Below are 15,254 nucleotides of genomic sequence, written 5' to 3' on the forward strand. Positions count from 1 at the left end.
GATAGAAACTATCTTGGCCGTGAGGCTTGATTCTTGGCCGTAAGGCTTGTTTGAACTTAAAACCTAATTGTTTGAACATATTGATTGCATTCACATGAACACTTTTAAACTAAATTATAAAACCTATGATTTCAGATGTCGAAAATCAACAACTTGGATTTTGCTGCCCTAAATCTCTCTGGAGATATTTATTTACAATGGGCGCTTGATGCTAAGATCATCCTGAAATCCAAGGGACTCGGTGAGTGTATCACCGAGGACAATAATGCTAGTGAGAAAGATCGATACAAAGTCATCTTGATCATTCGTCATCATCTAACTGAGAGTCTCAAAGATCAGTATCTGACCATTGAGAATCCATTAGACCTTTTGACAGAATTGAAAGCAAGATATGATCACCAGAGAACGATGATCTTACCAAAGGCTATGTATGATTGGAGGAATCTCAGAATCCAGGACTACAAGTCTGTGGACGAGTATAACTCGGCACTGTTTAAGATTGTTTCAAAATTGAAATTGTGTGGTGAGAATGTAACGGATAAGAATATGCTTGAGAAAACCTTTTCCACCTTCCATACAAGCAATGTGATGTTACAAAAACAGTACTGTGAGAAGGGCTTCACGACTTATGCTAATCTTATTTCTTGTTTATTGCTCGCTGAGCAAAACAATAAATTGTTGATGAGAAACAGTGAAATGAGACCTCCTGGATCAACTCCACTACCTGAAGCACATGCGGCCTCTGAAGCCAAGAAAGAGGCTAATCACGTCCAAAGCAATGGCCAACACGGTTGTGGTCGTGGAAAATGGCATGGACGTGGCCGTGGTCGAAGTTCATTTGGCCGTGGAAGAGGAAATCAGTATGGTCGAGACCATAGTCGAGATCGTGGCCAAGGCAACTCGTTTGGCTGAGGTCATGGTCGAGGCCGTGGAACTTCTTTCAAACCTCAATCAAATCAGTGTGCCATAGGTGTGGGATGAGTAACCATTGGGCTAAGACATGTAGAACTCCCAAGCATCTTGTTGACCTCTATCAAGAGAGTTTGAAAGGGAAGAATCCTGAAGCCCACATGACATATCAGGATGGTGAAAATGATTTTGATCATGACCAAGACGATTTTATGGAATATGAAACTTCAGATGCTCTAAAAGACCGAAGATTGATTTCGACATTTGTGATCTAAATTTATGTGTTCTTTGCTTTGGTGTTTTTCATTTCTATGTTGTCATTTCTTTGAATTTATTTTATTAAAACTTAATAATAAATGAATGATTTTTATATATGAAGTCTCTAAGAAGTATCCTATGAATCTTATTTTAGAAATGAACGAGAACAAGGATGTATTCGTAGTGGACAATGGGTCAAGCCACACGATCTTAAGAGACAAAAGATACTTCATAAACTTAACAATGAAAAATGTCAATATCAACACCATTGCGGGTATAGCCAGTCTCATAGAGGGCTACGACCATGCCAACATTTTGTTGCCTATGGGTACGCATGTTGAAATATCAGATGCCTTGTATTCACCCAGGTCTAAGAGAAGTCTATTAAGCTTTAAAGACATTTGAATGAATGGCTTTCATATTGAAACTAAGGGCGAAGGTAACAAAGAGTTCCTTCAAATCATTGAAATCGCCCAAGGTCATAAGAAAGTTTTAGAATTTATACATGCACTATCTACTGGTCTTTACCATGCTAAAGTCAGTATGATCGAGGCCAACACCACTTTTAACAAAGAATCCATCGAAAATTTCATTCTATGGCACGACCGGCTTGGCCATCCCAGTTCGTCCATGATGCGTACATTGATCTCGAACACCAATGGCCATACACTTAAAGAAAAATGAGTTACCCCTAAACACTTAATGTGTGTGGAAATCGTTAGGCCATCACCAGTTAAAGTCACTAAGGAAACGATAAACTTTCAGGAAAGAATACAAGGAGACATCTGTGGACCAATACACCCACCTTGTGGGACGTTTAGGTATTACATGGTCGTGATTGATGCGTCCACGAGATGGTCGCACATCTTTCTCTTGTCGACCCGCAACTTGGCGTTTGCGAGGTTGCTTGCTCAGATAATTCGATTACGAGCTCATTTTCCAGATTTTCCTTTAAAGGCTATACGTCTTGATAATGCTGGTGAATTCACGTCCCATGCATTTAATGATTATTGTATGTCCATGGGGGTAACTGTGGAACACTCCGTGGAACATGTACATACACAGAACGGCTTAGCCGAATCATTTATAAAATGCATACAACTAATAGCTCGACCATTGCTTATGAGGTCGACACTTCTGGTTTCTGCTTGGGGACACGCCGTGCTACACACGGCTGAACTCATACGCATCAGGCCATCTAGTGAACACAATTATTCCCCATTACAATTGCTTACGGGTCATGAGCCAGACATATCCCATCTTAAGACATTTGGTTGTGCCGTTTATGTTCCAATTGCTCCACCACAGATAACAAAGATGGGACCTCAAAGGAGGATGGGGATATATGTTGGATATGATTCTCCCACGATTATAAAATACCTTGAGCCAACTACGGGTGATTTGTTTAAGGCCAGGTATGTGGATTGTCATTTTAATGAATCCGAACGTCCAACATTAGGGGGAGAAAGCAGTAAGCTGGTAAAAGAAATAACATGGAATCAAACATCCTTATCTTGACAAGATCCTCGAACTCAAGAATGTGATTTAAAAGTTCAAAAGATAATCCATTTACAAAAGCTAGCTAATCAATTGTCAGATTCCTTTACTGACCCGAAAAGAGTGACTAAGTCATATATACCAGCTGCTAATGCACCAATAAGAATTGATGTTCAAGAGGGACACAATCAAGTTGCTACAGAGTCTAGACAACGTTTGAAACATGGTAGACCAATAGGTTCCAAAGATAAGAATCCTCAGAAAAAGAAAGGTGTTGAATCCGAGGTTGGAACCCCAGACAGGTCGCGGCCGATCCTACCCGAGATGTGGCTGCGTCCGACCATAAGTCCTTAGACATGGACGACGGTCCTGATGTGCCAAACGATGGGGCTTGGGATGCCAAGCTTCATGGTACTGAAGTTCCTGATAATAATGAGATCTCAATAAACTATGTCTTGTCTGGGATACAATAGAACAGAAAGAATGTCGATATTGATGATATATTTGCATACAATGTAATACTTGAACTTATGGATCTAAACGAGGATCAAGAACCCACGTCCATTTATGAGTGCACTCAACGATCAGATTTGATCAAATGGAAAGAAGCTATAACCGTGGAGTTAAACTCTTTAAAGAAGAGAGGTGTTTTCGGTCCTATAATCTGAACACCATATGATGTAAAACCAGTGGATACAAATGGGTCTTTGTGAGGAAAAGAAATGAACATGGTGAGGTCGTGAGATATAAAGCACGGCTTGTTGCACAAAGATTCTCACAGAGACCAGGAATCGATTATGAGGAGACGTACTCCCCTGTGGTGGATGCTACTACTTTTAGATTTCTGATAAGTCTGGCCATAAGAGAAAAATTAGACTTGCGGTTAATGGATGTAATAACTACATACTTATATGGTCCACTGGATAATGAAATTTATATGAAAGTCCCAGAGGATATTGAATTGAAAAACAAAGAGAGTTATCGAAAACAACATTGTATAAAGTTGAATAAATCTCTTTATGGATTGAAACAATCAGGTCGAATGTGGTACAATGGACTAAGTGAGTACCTAGTGAAAGAGGGATATAGAAATGATCCGATCAGTCCCTGCATATCCATAAAGAAATTCGACAATAAGGGCTTTGTGATCATAGCAGTGTATGTTGATGATCTGAATATCCTAGGAACCTCTATAGATCTCCCAAACAGTTGAATATCTTAAGAAAGAATTCAAAATGAAAGATCTAGGAAAAACGAAATTCTGTTTGGGATTACAACTTTAGTATATTAAAGATGGAATCCTTGTGCATCAAATGACATATACAGAAAATGTACTCAAGAGATTTAACATGGCAGACTCACACCCTTTATCCAGCCCCATGGTCGTGAGGTCCCTTGGCATGGACACTGACCCGTTCCATCCCAAGATGGACGATGAAGATGTCCTTGGTCCCGAAGTGCCATATCTCAGTGCCATAGGAGCTTTAATGTTTTTGGCAAGTCACACACGGCCTGATATATGTTTTACCGTGAATCTATTGTCTAGATTTAGCTCTTGTCCGATCCAAAGGCACTGGAACGGGATTAAACATGTTCTTCGTTACCTGCAAGGAACGAAAGACTTGGGTCTATTTTATACTAACCAAAATAAAGAAGGTTTAGTTGGTTTTGTTGATGCAGGTTATCTATCAGATCCACACAATGCTCGATCACAGACAGGTTATGTCTTTACACATGGAGGTACGGCCATATCATGGCGTTCCATGAAGCAGACGATCATGGCCACTTCATCAAACCATTCGGAGATCTTGACCATTCATGAGGCCAGCTGCGAGGTCATATGGTTGAGGTCGATGACCCAGCATGTCCGAACTGATTGTGGGATGACCGAGAGCAAGGACCAACTGACCGTGATATATGAGGATAATGCAGCTTGCATTGCTCAGCTCAAGGACGGCTACATCAAAGGAGACAAAACGAAGCACATCTTGCCTAAGTTCTTCTTCACACACGATCTACAGAAAGCTGGCGAGGTCCAAGTGGTCCAAGTACGTTCCAGCGACAACTCAGCCGACTTGTTCCCCAAATCACTTCCAACTTGCACGTTCAGAAAGCTCACGCATCAGATTGGGATGCGTAGACTGAAAGACCTTCAGTGATGTTCAGAACAGGGGGAGTAATACGTGTTGTACTATTTTTTTCTTCACCATGGTTTTGTCCCACTGTGTTTTCCTGGTAAGGTTTTAATAAGGCAACATCTAAAGCGTATTACAATCTATGTATGGTTATGACATCCAAGGGAGAGTGTTATAAATCATTATTGTGGATGTCCATAACCGGCCCGGTCCATACTAGAGAGAGAGAGAGCCGGCGCCCTAGAGAGAGAGAGTCGGCGGCTGAGGAGAGAGAAAAACCCTAGTTTACTTTTACTTAAGTGTTTATGATTTGTATTATTTCTTTTTCTAATCTTTCTTTTTCTCTCATGTAACTTTCATATATACATAGACACCTTATCTTATGTTATGATCAATAATAAGAATAGTCTTTGTTTTTTTAAACCACTAAAAAATAGACTTAGTCAAGATGATGTTAATTGGTATGCAAAGAGAACATGTCATAGCCACCATTACATTTTAATATTGTATGCCTTACTTTTTTGGTACACATCAATTCGAGAGAAAACTTCTCGTTCAAGGATCTACGACTTTCACGAAATGGTACTTTTGTCCATTAAAACTTGCTATTTTGTCTATCAAAAACTTATCAACTAAAATAGGTAAAGTGCATGTATAGTCTACCACAAATAATTCATGGACAAGCTTTAAGTTGTTTGGTTCTTGATAGACAAATATTAGCGACAAGTTTTGATAGATCAAAACATTATAAGACAATGGACAATTACCCAAAAAGTACCAATTTATAATTGTATTTTGTAAACTTGGAAAAGCATAATGGGTAAAAAACCATCGCTTCAATGTCATCCATACATATATGAAAAACAAACCTTCTAAATGAAGTAGTATTCTCTAAGAAATACATGGCAATGTATGATGAGAGATAGTATTGAACAAAGCAAAGCCCGGAGGGGCGTGTTTTATAGAAATTAGAGAATGTAGCATAATATGCAAGTTCTTCTTCTGATGCAAACATGGATACGAAATCAAACTCTGTAAACCTCTCAGCAAAAGAAGAATAAGAAGACTAGTATCCTTTGAATTTTAGTGACAAGTTTTGATAAAACCATTACTTCAAAATATCATCCATCCCTTAATGTATGAACACTAAACCCTCTAAAGGAACAAGCAGTTTTTCTCTAAGAAACACATGGTAATGTATGATGAGAAATTGTACTGAAACAAAGCAAGCGTGGAGGGACATGTTTACAGAGAATGTGGCAAAAGCATGCAAATTCTTATTCCTGATCAAACTCTGTAAACTCTCAGCGAAAGACAAAAATAAACCAATAATCCTTTTATCAAACAAGATATTCGGAGGGGTTTGTGGTTATTACATCTTGCCAAAGAAACAAAAAGAGAATATGATCATGACATGTACAGTGAGAGCTGTGTTTAAATCAGTATAAATAAAACAAGAATTGAAGAGAACATTAGTCCCACTTCAATGGATCCAGAACATGTCAAAATTACATCAAACCTTTTGAAGTTAAATCAACAACTGAGACAAAACCTCTTTAAAGTTTCAACCTTTAGATTCCTAAACAGAGCATAATGAGAACCATCACGATCACGATCCATAATCAGATATGAGAAGAAACCTAAAAAGATGGAAACTTTAATAAAAGGGTATTAAAAAAGAGAGAGACCGAATCATTCGACGTCGTCCTTCTTGGGCTTGCGATAGTTCTCCTCGATGTGCTTGGCGACGACGAGACTAGTGTTGGTGAGCTTCCTGATGTTGGGTACGTTGTAATTCTGAGCCAAGTAAACGCCGAAAGCAATACCCGTCAACAGGGAGAAGCAGCTCTTGATTATTCCCATCTCCTTCTCTCTCTCTCTCCTTCTCCGCAAGTTTTTTAGGTCAACAGAAAGAAAGAAACGAATTCGCGGGGGTTATAAATAAATATTAATAACTAAAGAGCCCTTAGTATTATCTTTAATTACATTTTTAGCTTCTTTCTTCTCAGAATGATCAGAAACACCCCCCAAACATCCAATTCTGTCTTTTTAAATCCTTGTATGAATGATTTGAGGATGTGGGTGTGTCACATTCCTCATGCTTACATCAAATGTCCCAACTCTCATCCTTCAAATACCTCAAAGATCATTACTTTTTATTCTATATCAATACCATTACAACTAGTTTCCTTAGACAATTGACCAAAGGTTACCACTTTTAAACTTTTTCATCACTCCAAAGCATCTCTATTTCAACCTCACTTGTTGTTTTGTTAGTTTCTGATTACTCTAGGTAGAAGATATGTTGATCTTATAAGTGCCAGTATGATAAAGGTTATGAAAGAGATTGATGGTATGATATATGACTGTATCTTCCAACTGTATGCTGGTCTATCTTTACGTATACATAGTTGAGTTTCTCAGCTGTAATGAGCTGAGTTAAAAATAATAATGAATTTACAAACTAAGCACATCTGTAACCGTAAGTATTGTTGTTTGGCTTTTCAGCATGAAGAAGTAGCAGCAGCTAAGACGTATCCACTTCTTTAGCTCTAGACATCCGTCGGAACAAGCTAGGCCTAATCCCGTCTTCCAACAACTTCTCCACTTCCTCAAACTGAAGCCCTTTGGTCTCAGGCACAAGCATCCATATAAAGACCAACCCTGTTGCTGAGGACACTGCAAAGAGAAGGAACATTCCTGATGAACCAACCTCGTGAGTCAACGTCAGGAATGTCTCACTCACGACGAGATTCGACGACCAGTTTGATACTGCAGCTATTCCTCCTGCCAGACCTCTGTAGCGAAGAGGGTATATCTCAGAGTTGACAATCCATGGCACTGTCCCCATACCGGGAGCGTAGGCGATGATGTAGAGGCCGAGGAAGATTATGGCTAAGTACCCGAACTTGCTGGGGCATCCGTCTTTGAAGTATGTTCTTCCTTTGGAGTGACACAATGACTTCATGTCAGTAGATAGAACAATACATGCTCCAGGTGCATACTGTCACAAACACATATAGGACTTTATTTAGCTACCACCAATATTCAATAAATCGCTAGGCGCTAGTTAGGTGTTTAATATGAGATTATTGATTAGTCGAGCGCCTAAACCGAACCGATTTTTAAAGTGTTTAGACCGTTTTTTTTAAATCGGTCTGAAAAAATTGTTTCGTTTAAGTCTGATTTGCCGACTAGGCGGCCCCTGGCTACTACTGTCTCGATGTTAGTTTTTATTAAAGAGACTTTTATTTACCTCTTGTGCTTTGTTGGAGCAGAATCCACAATGTGATCTAAGACAGTTCATACAGTTCCAGTTAGATGGAGAAGCCTTTGAGGCTATGTAGGGAGCAAATGCGTGACAAGTACCATTTGGCGCAAAACTTATGGAGTCTCTCGTATCAATCTTAGGAGCTTGCTTTGAGGTTTCAGAGAATACGGCCGCCAAAATGACAAGACAAGATATGATACCAAACATGGAAATGATCATAAGCTTGCGCCGGCCGTAACGGTCAACCAACATCATGCTCACTATCGACCCCAACGCGTTAAGACCAGAGGTTATAAGGGACAGAGCCATAGCTGTCTTGTTTGAGGCGTAGCCTGCGAACTGAAGGATAGTGGGACTATAGTACATGACCGTGTTGATTCCCACAAACTGCTGTGCCACCTGGACGGTGATACCAGCTGCCAGGCCGTGGCGGACGACGGGGTTAGAGAGAGCGCCTTTGAGTTTAGCGTAGAAGGTGTGGCCGATGATGTCCTCGTCAGCCTTCTCTGCCATGACTGACTCTTTGAGTGCAGCTATCTCAGCTTCAACTTCCTCTGCGGGGTAGATTCTCTCGAGGACGTCTCTTGACTCAGCCTTCATGTCGTTTCTGTAAAGCCAACGTGGAGACTCTGGTAGTGTCAGCATTAAGCAGAACTGGATGATTGCTGGAACCGCTGAGACTCCCAACATCCACCTCCATGTCCCTGGTGTCTACAATCACTAAGTTGTGAGATTCTTTCAATTCTTGAAACATGCATATTCATGAGTTAGTTTAGGCATGCGGGTTTGGTTAGTTTGGGTTTTCGGTCGGTTAGCTCGGTTCATCCCAAATTCCGCCTTATTGAACCGAAAAAATTCATTTAGGTTAGGTTCGGTTATTGGTTAGTTTGGTTTGAAAAGTTTCTGCCGAACTTAACCAATTTTTTTTTTTTAATTCTGTTAAATTTTAGTTTAAATTTGTTTAAAATCGGAAAAAATGGTTAGTTCGGTTATCTCATTTAAAATTTTTGTTAATTCGATTCAGAATTTTGGTAAAAATTAGTATAGTTTGGATGATTTTTTAAAAAACAAGTTAACCTGTTACCAAACCAAAAACCAATTTTTTTAACTGTCGAATCAAACCAAACTGAACCGGAAACCAAAGATTTTGGTTCGGCATGCCTAAGTTAGTTGGTTGGTTTGCTTACATGGATGAAGGCGAGGTTGATGAGATAAGATAGAAACTGTCCTCCCGTAATAAGAAGTCCATTGGTACTAACCAACGCGCCTCTGATTCTCGCTGGAGACATCTCTGAGATGTAAAGAGGTGAAGTCATAGAAGCCATACCAACTCCAAAACCCACCAAGACTCTACCTACGATGATGACCCACGGTGCAGGAGCAAGGGCCATCACAACAGCACCAACCATAAAGAGAACGTCAGCAATGAGAATAGACGTCTTCCGACCAAACCTGTCGTTGTACCATCCTCCTACAGCGGCTCCGACAATAGCTCCAGCCACGGTCATGCTCACAATCATTTCCTGGAGCCATCTCTTGTCGTCAACTACTTGAAACTCCTCTCTGATGTAAAGGAGAGCTCCCGCGATAACCCCAGTGTCGTAGCCGAAGAGGAGACCTCCTATACCGGCAGAGAGAGCTAGCCTCATGATGTAAGGTGTCTCCCATGTTGTCCTCCACACCTCTGTCAAACGTATCTCCTTAGCTATTCCACGTTCAACCATCTCTGTAAGATAAAAGCTCCAAAAACGTTTTCAACAACTTTTAGATGCTTTGAAGAAATGAGGTAAAGATGAGAGAGTTCGAAAAGGTTTATAATAGGAGTGAGGACATCAGGTTCTACCTTCAGTTATTAAAGATTAACTTAACAGTTGGCACAAAAATGGTAAACTGTTTTCTGTGAATTCAACATGCCAAATCATTCTCTACATTTTGTTTGAACAACTACTACCATACTATTTTTAGAACACGAAACAAAACTAAAGCAAAATAATAATAACAAAATATAACTTAATTTATTTTCCTTGTATATGCATTACACACATTAAACACAAATTCTAGGATGTCCAGTTGAGCTAATTGCACTTGGTACTCTTTCCACTTAAAACCGCCTTTAATTTCTCTTTTAGCTGATGCCTGCTGTCTCTAGTCATATGGCTGAAGGCTAGAAACATTTCAAGAACTTTCGGGTGGGGACATCAGGGGAGCATTGTAACCAGGAAACAGCGTAAAGCAGTGTTTAGGTCTAACAGAATCTCTGGACGAAGGACCTTTCACACGAACGGTATTGTTATGATAACAAGTCTAATTCTAGAAACTTAAGTTTCAGTGAGAAAGAACAACGGAATCTAGAACTGTAAGAGTGAATATATTGGCAGGTCTCACATGGTAAAATTCATCATGAGAATTTTGAGAAATGTTTGGTAAAGCTGCTTAACGAGGATTAGGATTTTGCCAATTTGTAGAGCACAGTTGCTCTACCATGACTCTACATAGATCGAGCCAAGTGAAGAGGATACAACATCATCAATATCTTCTTTAACATTCTTTTTATACTGTCCATCATAATTAACACATACAACATTATCTTCCTTTTGGAGAAACTAATCACACAAGGTTAATTGAAGATGCAATACTAATTTGAAAGAACGATTGAGGAACTAAGCCGCCGGTAAACAAATGGTTCTTAGGATACACATGCTGGAAGCATGTAATCCAAATTCTACTATATTTTGAAAATACTGGTCAATTAAAACCACCCAGTAGTTGATGATTGTCATTTTATTTCTCACTGATAATAATTTGTGCAAGTCAGCAAAAGATCAACCGACAGTGAGCCACTTGAGAACACATGTATATAAAACTGAAGAAAAAAAACTGCAAACAAATATGCGTTGATCATTGAAGCACGACGAATGTCTCCAACCCCAGCCTCAAACTAGGGACTTAACGGGTCAGCGGCCCTTTAATCTTTATGATAAACAAATCATTAAATCCTCATTAACAAAACACTTTTAATAAGATAGATGACAAAAAAAAATCCGAAGATGTACGAGATCAGCCTCATGAAGATAAATTTATCAACACAGATTATTTAGACATATGCTTGTCTATATCAAATTTAATCATCGGCGAATCGAAAACATAATGAATACAAAAAACATAGGACTCAGAATATGGGTGGTGATATAACAGAATGGTCGGCAAATAGGCTTTCTACAGCTTATGTTACGACGAACGAGACCTTAATATCAATCGTCACTGTCCATAATGTAAACAAATTACAAAACAAAGAAATATCTACATATATATAGGGAAGTAATCTCAGTAAAGCCAGCGTTTTTCACATCAAAGTAATTAAACTCGGACGGTAATTCCATATTTTAGCAATAATCATCATCAATTACTCCCCAAAAACATGAATAAACATTAACATTCATAATAAAATGTAATCGCCATATTGGCCCCAAAGATCACAAGATCCACAGGTTCCTATCAGAAAAGCGAAACACAAACATCTGTTTATGTCCAATGTAGCATCGACGATCAAAGCCAAAAGCTATCGCAGACGTGGCATCGAACAAATATACATAAAAATCAAATAATCAAAAACCCTCAGAAACCCGTTTAAAATCAACCATAGAGAAACGGACAGAGAAACTAAAAGAAAGTACGGTCAAGACAACCCGCACCGAACAACTTCAAAACCGTTCCGAAAAAACAGATTCGTTCAAGAAGATGGAACGTGAACAGAGAAATCAAAACAGGATGCATTCTCCGGTTCAGTCCGAATCTACGTTTAATTGTCATACGGCACTTCCTATCTTTTGGGCATTCTTCTTCATCGGGCAAATTCAATCAAAACATAAAAAAAACACTAATAACCATCAGGAACCAAAAGATAACATCACAAGCAATACAGACCGCATCAAGGTTATATCATTTAATAATGACCATCATTTGGTTATCTCTATAACAAATATCAAATCTATAAAAAAAAATAAAAAGAAAAAGGCTCAGAAAATATATGGGTAGAGATGGTTATCAGCACGAATCAGAGTGGTGCATGACATTCTCAATCGTCACTGCCTTATTACAAAACTATAAACACTAATGGTAATAACAAACACTAAAGCCTCAGAATAGCAGAAGTAACATCAATAAATAATCAGTCCCGAAAGATGGTGTTCTTTTTATAATCTGATCTCCTCATCGGCTCTAAACACTAATTAGAATAATTTAAATGAAATATAGAACTCATGGCCGGCCCAAACGGTAAAAGCAGCGACGCCGCTCCGCAGAGCAATGGAATATGAGAGCCAGTAACCTTGGACGGAGAAGCCGTGAGGCTCTACAACGTCTTCGGGTTACAGTTTTTCCTTTATGACGTTTACTCTTGGATTATGCAATCACGGTTTTAAGAGATTGCTCCGTTTGAGTAAATGATTCCTTGGAGAGGAAATCGCGTCAGTAACAAAGATATCAAATTTACTATAAAGAGAGCTAACAAAGACTAATAAACTATTGTTTGAAGGAGGAGGAAGAAGCGGTGATGAGAAGATATCTCGTTCGTGATGTTTATTATATATGAAGAGATATTAGGGCAACGGGAAGCCTTAGAGATTATTCAGACCGCCTTGGTATTACGGGCTTTATGTCATTTAAAAGCCCATGATAGATGTTAAAAGCCCAAGCCCAATACTTGCTTGTTTTATTGATTGTAGTTGTTGTAAACTGACTAATTATATTACAAATGATGGGCAATAAGACCCAAGCCCTATGGATTTAAGAGCATGTTTAATGGGTTCTTAAACCATCGTTAACCTCAGTCTCTTAATTGGGGTTCTTAGCTTCGGCTAAGAACCGGTTTTTAATTTTTCTTAGATTTTAATTAAGAAAAACTAAGAATTATCTCTTAAATAAGAGATTTAAGAGCAGTCTCTTAACCGAAAAGTGTAAAACAAAAATGTCAAATCATGAGTTTGGAACCACGGCTAAGAGATTGGAGTTAATCATCCTCTTAGGGTAGAGTTTTTAGCGGAATATAAGAACCCGTCTCTTAACTTTTAACTAAAAAAGGTAAGAACCATTTCTTAAATCTATAAGGTATGTGATTGGATTATAGGTTTTTAATCGAAAGCTTTACTGCTTTAGAGATTTTGGCAGTTTTAATCACTCTACCATTCTACATAGCCTATACAAGCTCGTAGCCTGTTGAGGAAAGGTTGGTGAAATATCAATAGTTGCGATCATTATAACGCGTATAGATTGTTACACTAATACACAGCTATATGTGTCAAATCTATATTATTAAAAGATAAGTACCTATTTGAAAATGTTCTTACTTCGTTAATTAAACTCCATATTTTTTTCTTGTCTTTTTCAGTTGCATTTATGAAATATCCTAAAACGAATAAAAATGCCTAATTTATTACTTGTCTTTTCAGTTACATTAATTAAATATGCTTAAATGAATTTAAACTTCCTATTTTATTGTTTGTCTTTTTCAGTTACCTTAATGAATATCCTTAAATAAATATGGACATAATGTCATTTAATCAACAAAAAAAACTTATGAGTTATCCTTACGTGCATAATTTTAATAATAGAGATTTTAAAAAACGTACATCATTAAAATGTTACCTGAAACATACAACACTAATATATAACATGCATCAATAAAACTAGAATTTGACTCACACAATTGTCTCTTTCCTTAACTCAAAAAAAAACCCGTAGTGTGACGGTTGTATGGCGATTAGAATCCCAGGATAAAACTGCATCTTTCTTCTATTCACATCACTTGAATAAGAAGTCTAACAAATCTTTATTCTATGTGTACTCTCATTAAAAAATGAAAAATAAATAAAGAGAAGAATGGAAGAGATCGTTGTTGTTCACTTTTTTCACCGTATATATTAGTGGAATGAGAGGAAGCGTTATATAGCTTAGGAAAGATGCTAAAAACGTTTTTGGTCTTAGTAGAGATAAATACTAAATTAATTTTTGGCATTAACCACAAAATTAATCAGAAATTATTAAAGAGACTTTTTAGCTTGGTGACCAAGTCTCATTCTTAACAAGAATTAATGACTTTTGACCAAATTTTATTCTCTAAAAGACTTGTTTATTTTTCTAACCAAATTTTTATTTTTGTAGTGATCAATTACATAAAATAAAACTTTGATATAAAAATATAGGTTGTTAGATCATGATTCATGTACCCGAACAATTATCTAAACCGAACTCAAGTCCGAGTTCCAATTGACTCAACTTGGTGCGCGCGCTTGGTTTAGTATAAATTCACATCTCTATAATTGTCTAAAGTTAACAACCTTGTTAGACTTCTCCATACTGTCCATTTGTGCTATTAAAACAACAATATTAGGACAAACATTTCTCATTCAAACAAACTTAAATTTTAACATCTGTATTATTAAAAGAGAAGTACCCATTTGAAAATGTTCTTACTTCATTAATTAAACTCCATATTTTTTTGCTTGTCCTTTTCAGTTGCATTTATGAAATATCCTATAACGAATAAAACTGTCTAATTTATTATTTGTCTTTTCAGTTACATTAATGAAATATGCTTAAATGAATTTAAACTTCGTATTTTATTGTTTGTCTTTTTCACTTACCTTAATAAAATATCCTTAAATAAATTTGTACATAATGTCATTTAATCAACAAAAAAAACTCATGAGTTATCCTTACGTGCATAATTTTAATAATGGAGATTTTAAAAAACGTGCATCATTAAAATGTTACCTAAAACATACATCACTAATATATAACATGCATCAATAAAACTAGAATTTGACTCACACAATTGTACGGATATTATTTTCAGTTGATTAAATTAAAAAATATTTATTTATTCAAAAAATATTTAAGAATGGCTATGTTTTTAAAAATTATATGGTATTATTTGCTCATAACTCATTTGTCATTTGCTAAATTGTTAGAAATAAAATTTTAGCATAATATAACTCAGTTGTCATTTGCTAAATTTATGGTTTTTATTTATATTTTTTATTATTTAATTATAATATTTTTATTTGATATTTGAAAGAGAAATGAATTTTCTTTCAAACAATATTTTTGTAAATGTATTTTTTAAAAATAATCAATTTAAGTTGTTATTATCATTGAATATAATTATTTTTGACATAATTTGAGTT

General features: G+C 37.1%; 2 protein-coding genes and 6 non-coding genes across 8 annotated transcripts; all 8 read right to left on the reverse strand.

Annotated features, from left to right (window-relative positions):
• Positions 1-6,120: 6,120 nt before the first annotated feature.
• Positions 6,121-6,727, reverse strand: LOC111204005. The gene is made up of 2 exons (XM_022698205.2): positions 6,488-6,727; positions 6,121-6,378 (listed from the first exon to the last, which is right to left on the reverse strand). Exon 1 carries the CDS (start codon positions 6,660-6,662, stop codon positions 6,492-6,494), a length of 171 nt encoding a protein of 56 aa, XP_022553926.1. The 5' UTR covers positions 6,663-6,727; the 3' UTR covers positions 6,121-6,378; positions 6,488-6,491.
• Positions 6,728-6,952: 225 nt separating this feature from the next.
• On the reverse strand, positions 6,953-12,733 carry LOC106371941 (probable inositol transporter 3). Its single transcript, XM_013812060.3, has 3 exons — positions 9,258-12,733; positions 8,056-8,781; positions 6,953-7,803 (listed from the first exon to the last, which is right to left on the reverse strand). The coding sequence occupies exons 1-3, from the start codon at positions 9,792-9,794 to the stop codon at positions 7,327-7,329; spliced, it is 1,740 nt and encodes a 579-aa protein (XP_013667514.1). The 5' UTR covers positions 9,795-12,733; the 3' UTR covers positions 6,953-7,326.
• LOC125586768 lies at positions 11,236-11,337 on the reverse strand. Its single transcript, XR_007323301.1, has one exon. It is a non-coding gene; the product is annotated as a small nucleolar RNA Z43 (small nucleolar RNA).
• On the reverse strand, positions 11,393-11,473 carry LOC125586754. The gene has a single exon (XR_007323289.1). It is a non-coding gene; the product is annotated as a small nucleolar RNA snoZ7/snoR77 (small nucleolar RNA).
• Positions 11,515-11,653, reverse strand: LOC125586803. Its single transcript, XR_007323331.1, has one exon. It is a non-coding gene; the product is annotated as a small nucleolar RNA snoR2/U65 (small nucleolar RNA).
• On the reverse strand, positions 11,854-11,920 carry LOC125586806. The gene has a single exon (XR_007323334.1). It is a non-coding gene; the product is annotated as a small nucleolar RNA U49 (small nucleolar RNA).
• LOC125586758 lies at positions 12,083-12,161 on the reverse strand. Its single transcript, XR_007323293.1, has one exon. It is a non-coding gene; the product is annotated as a small nucleolar RNA Z221/R21b (small nucleolar RNA).
• LOC125586514 lies at positions 12,203-12,289 on the reverse strand. Its single transcript, XR_007323045.1, has one exon. It is a non-coding gene; the product is annotated as a small nucleolar RNA SNORD96 family (small nucleolar RNA).
• Positions 12,734-15,254: the final 2,521 nt, after the last annotated feature.

The sequence above is a fragment of the Brassica napus genome, chromosome C4, assembly GCF_020379485.1.
Source record: "Brassica napus cultivar Da-Ae chromosome C4, Da-Ae, whole genome shotgun sequence".
In the NCBI taxonomy this organism is placed as follows: Eukaryota; Viridiplantae; Streptophyta; class Magnoliopsida; order Brassicales; family Brassicaceae; genus Brassica; species Brassica napus.

Bases quoted from the DNA above. Each gene is read 5' to 3' on its own strand.
- LOC111204005 (XM_022698205.2), bottom strand. From the start codon at position 6,662: ATGGGAATAATCAAGAGCTGCTTCTCCCTGTTGACGGGTATTGCTTTC.
- LOC106371941 (XM_013812060.3), bottom strand. From the start codon at position 9,794: ATGGTTGAACGTGGAATAGCTAAGGAGATACGTTTGACAGAGGTGTGG. The intron at 8,782-9,257 runs GTAAGCAAACCA...TAGTGATTGTAG, and splicing joins TCAACCTCGCCTTCATCCAT to ACACCAGGGACATGGAGGTG. The intron at 7,804-8,055 runs GTAAATAAAAGT...TGTTTGTGACAG, and splicing joins GCTCCAACAAAGCACAAGAG to TATGCACCTGGAGCATGTAT.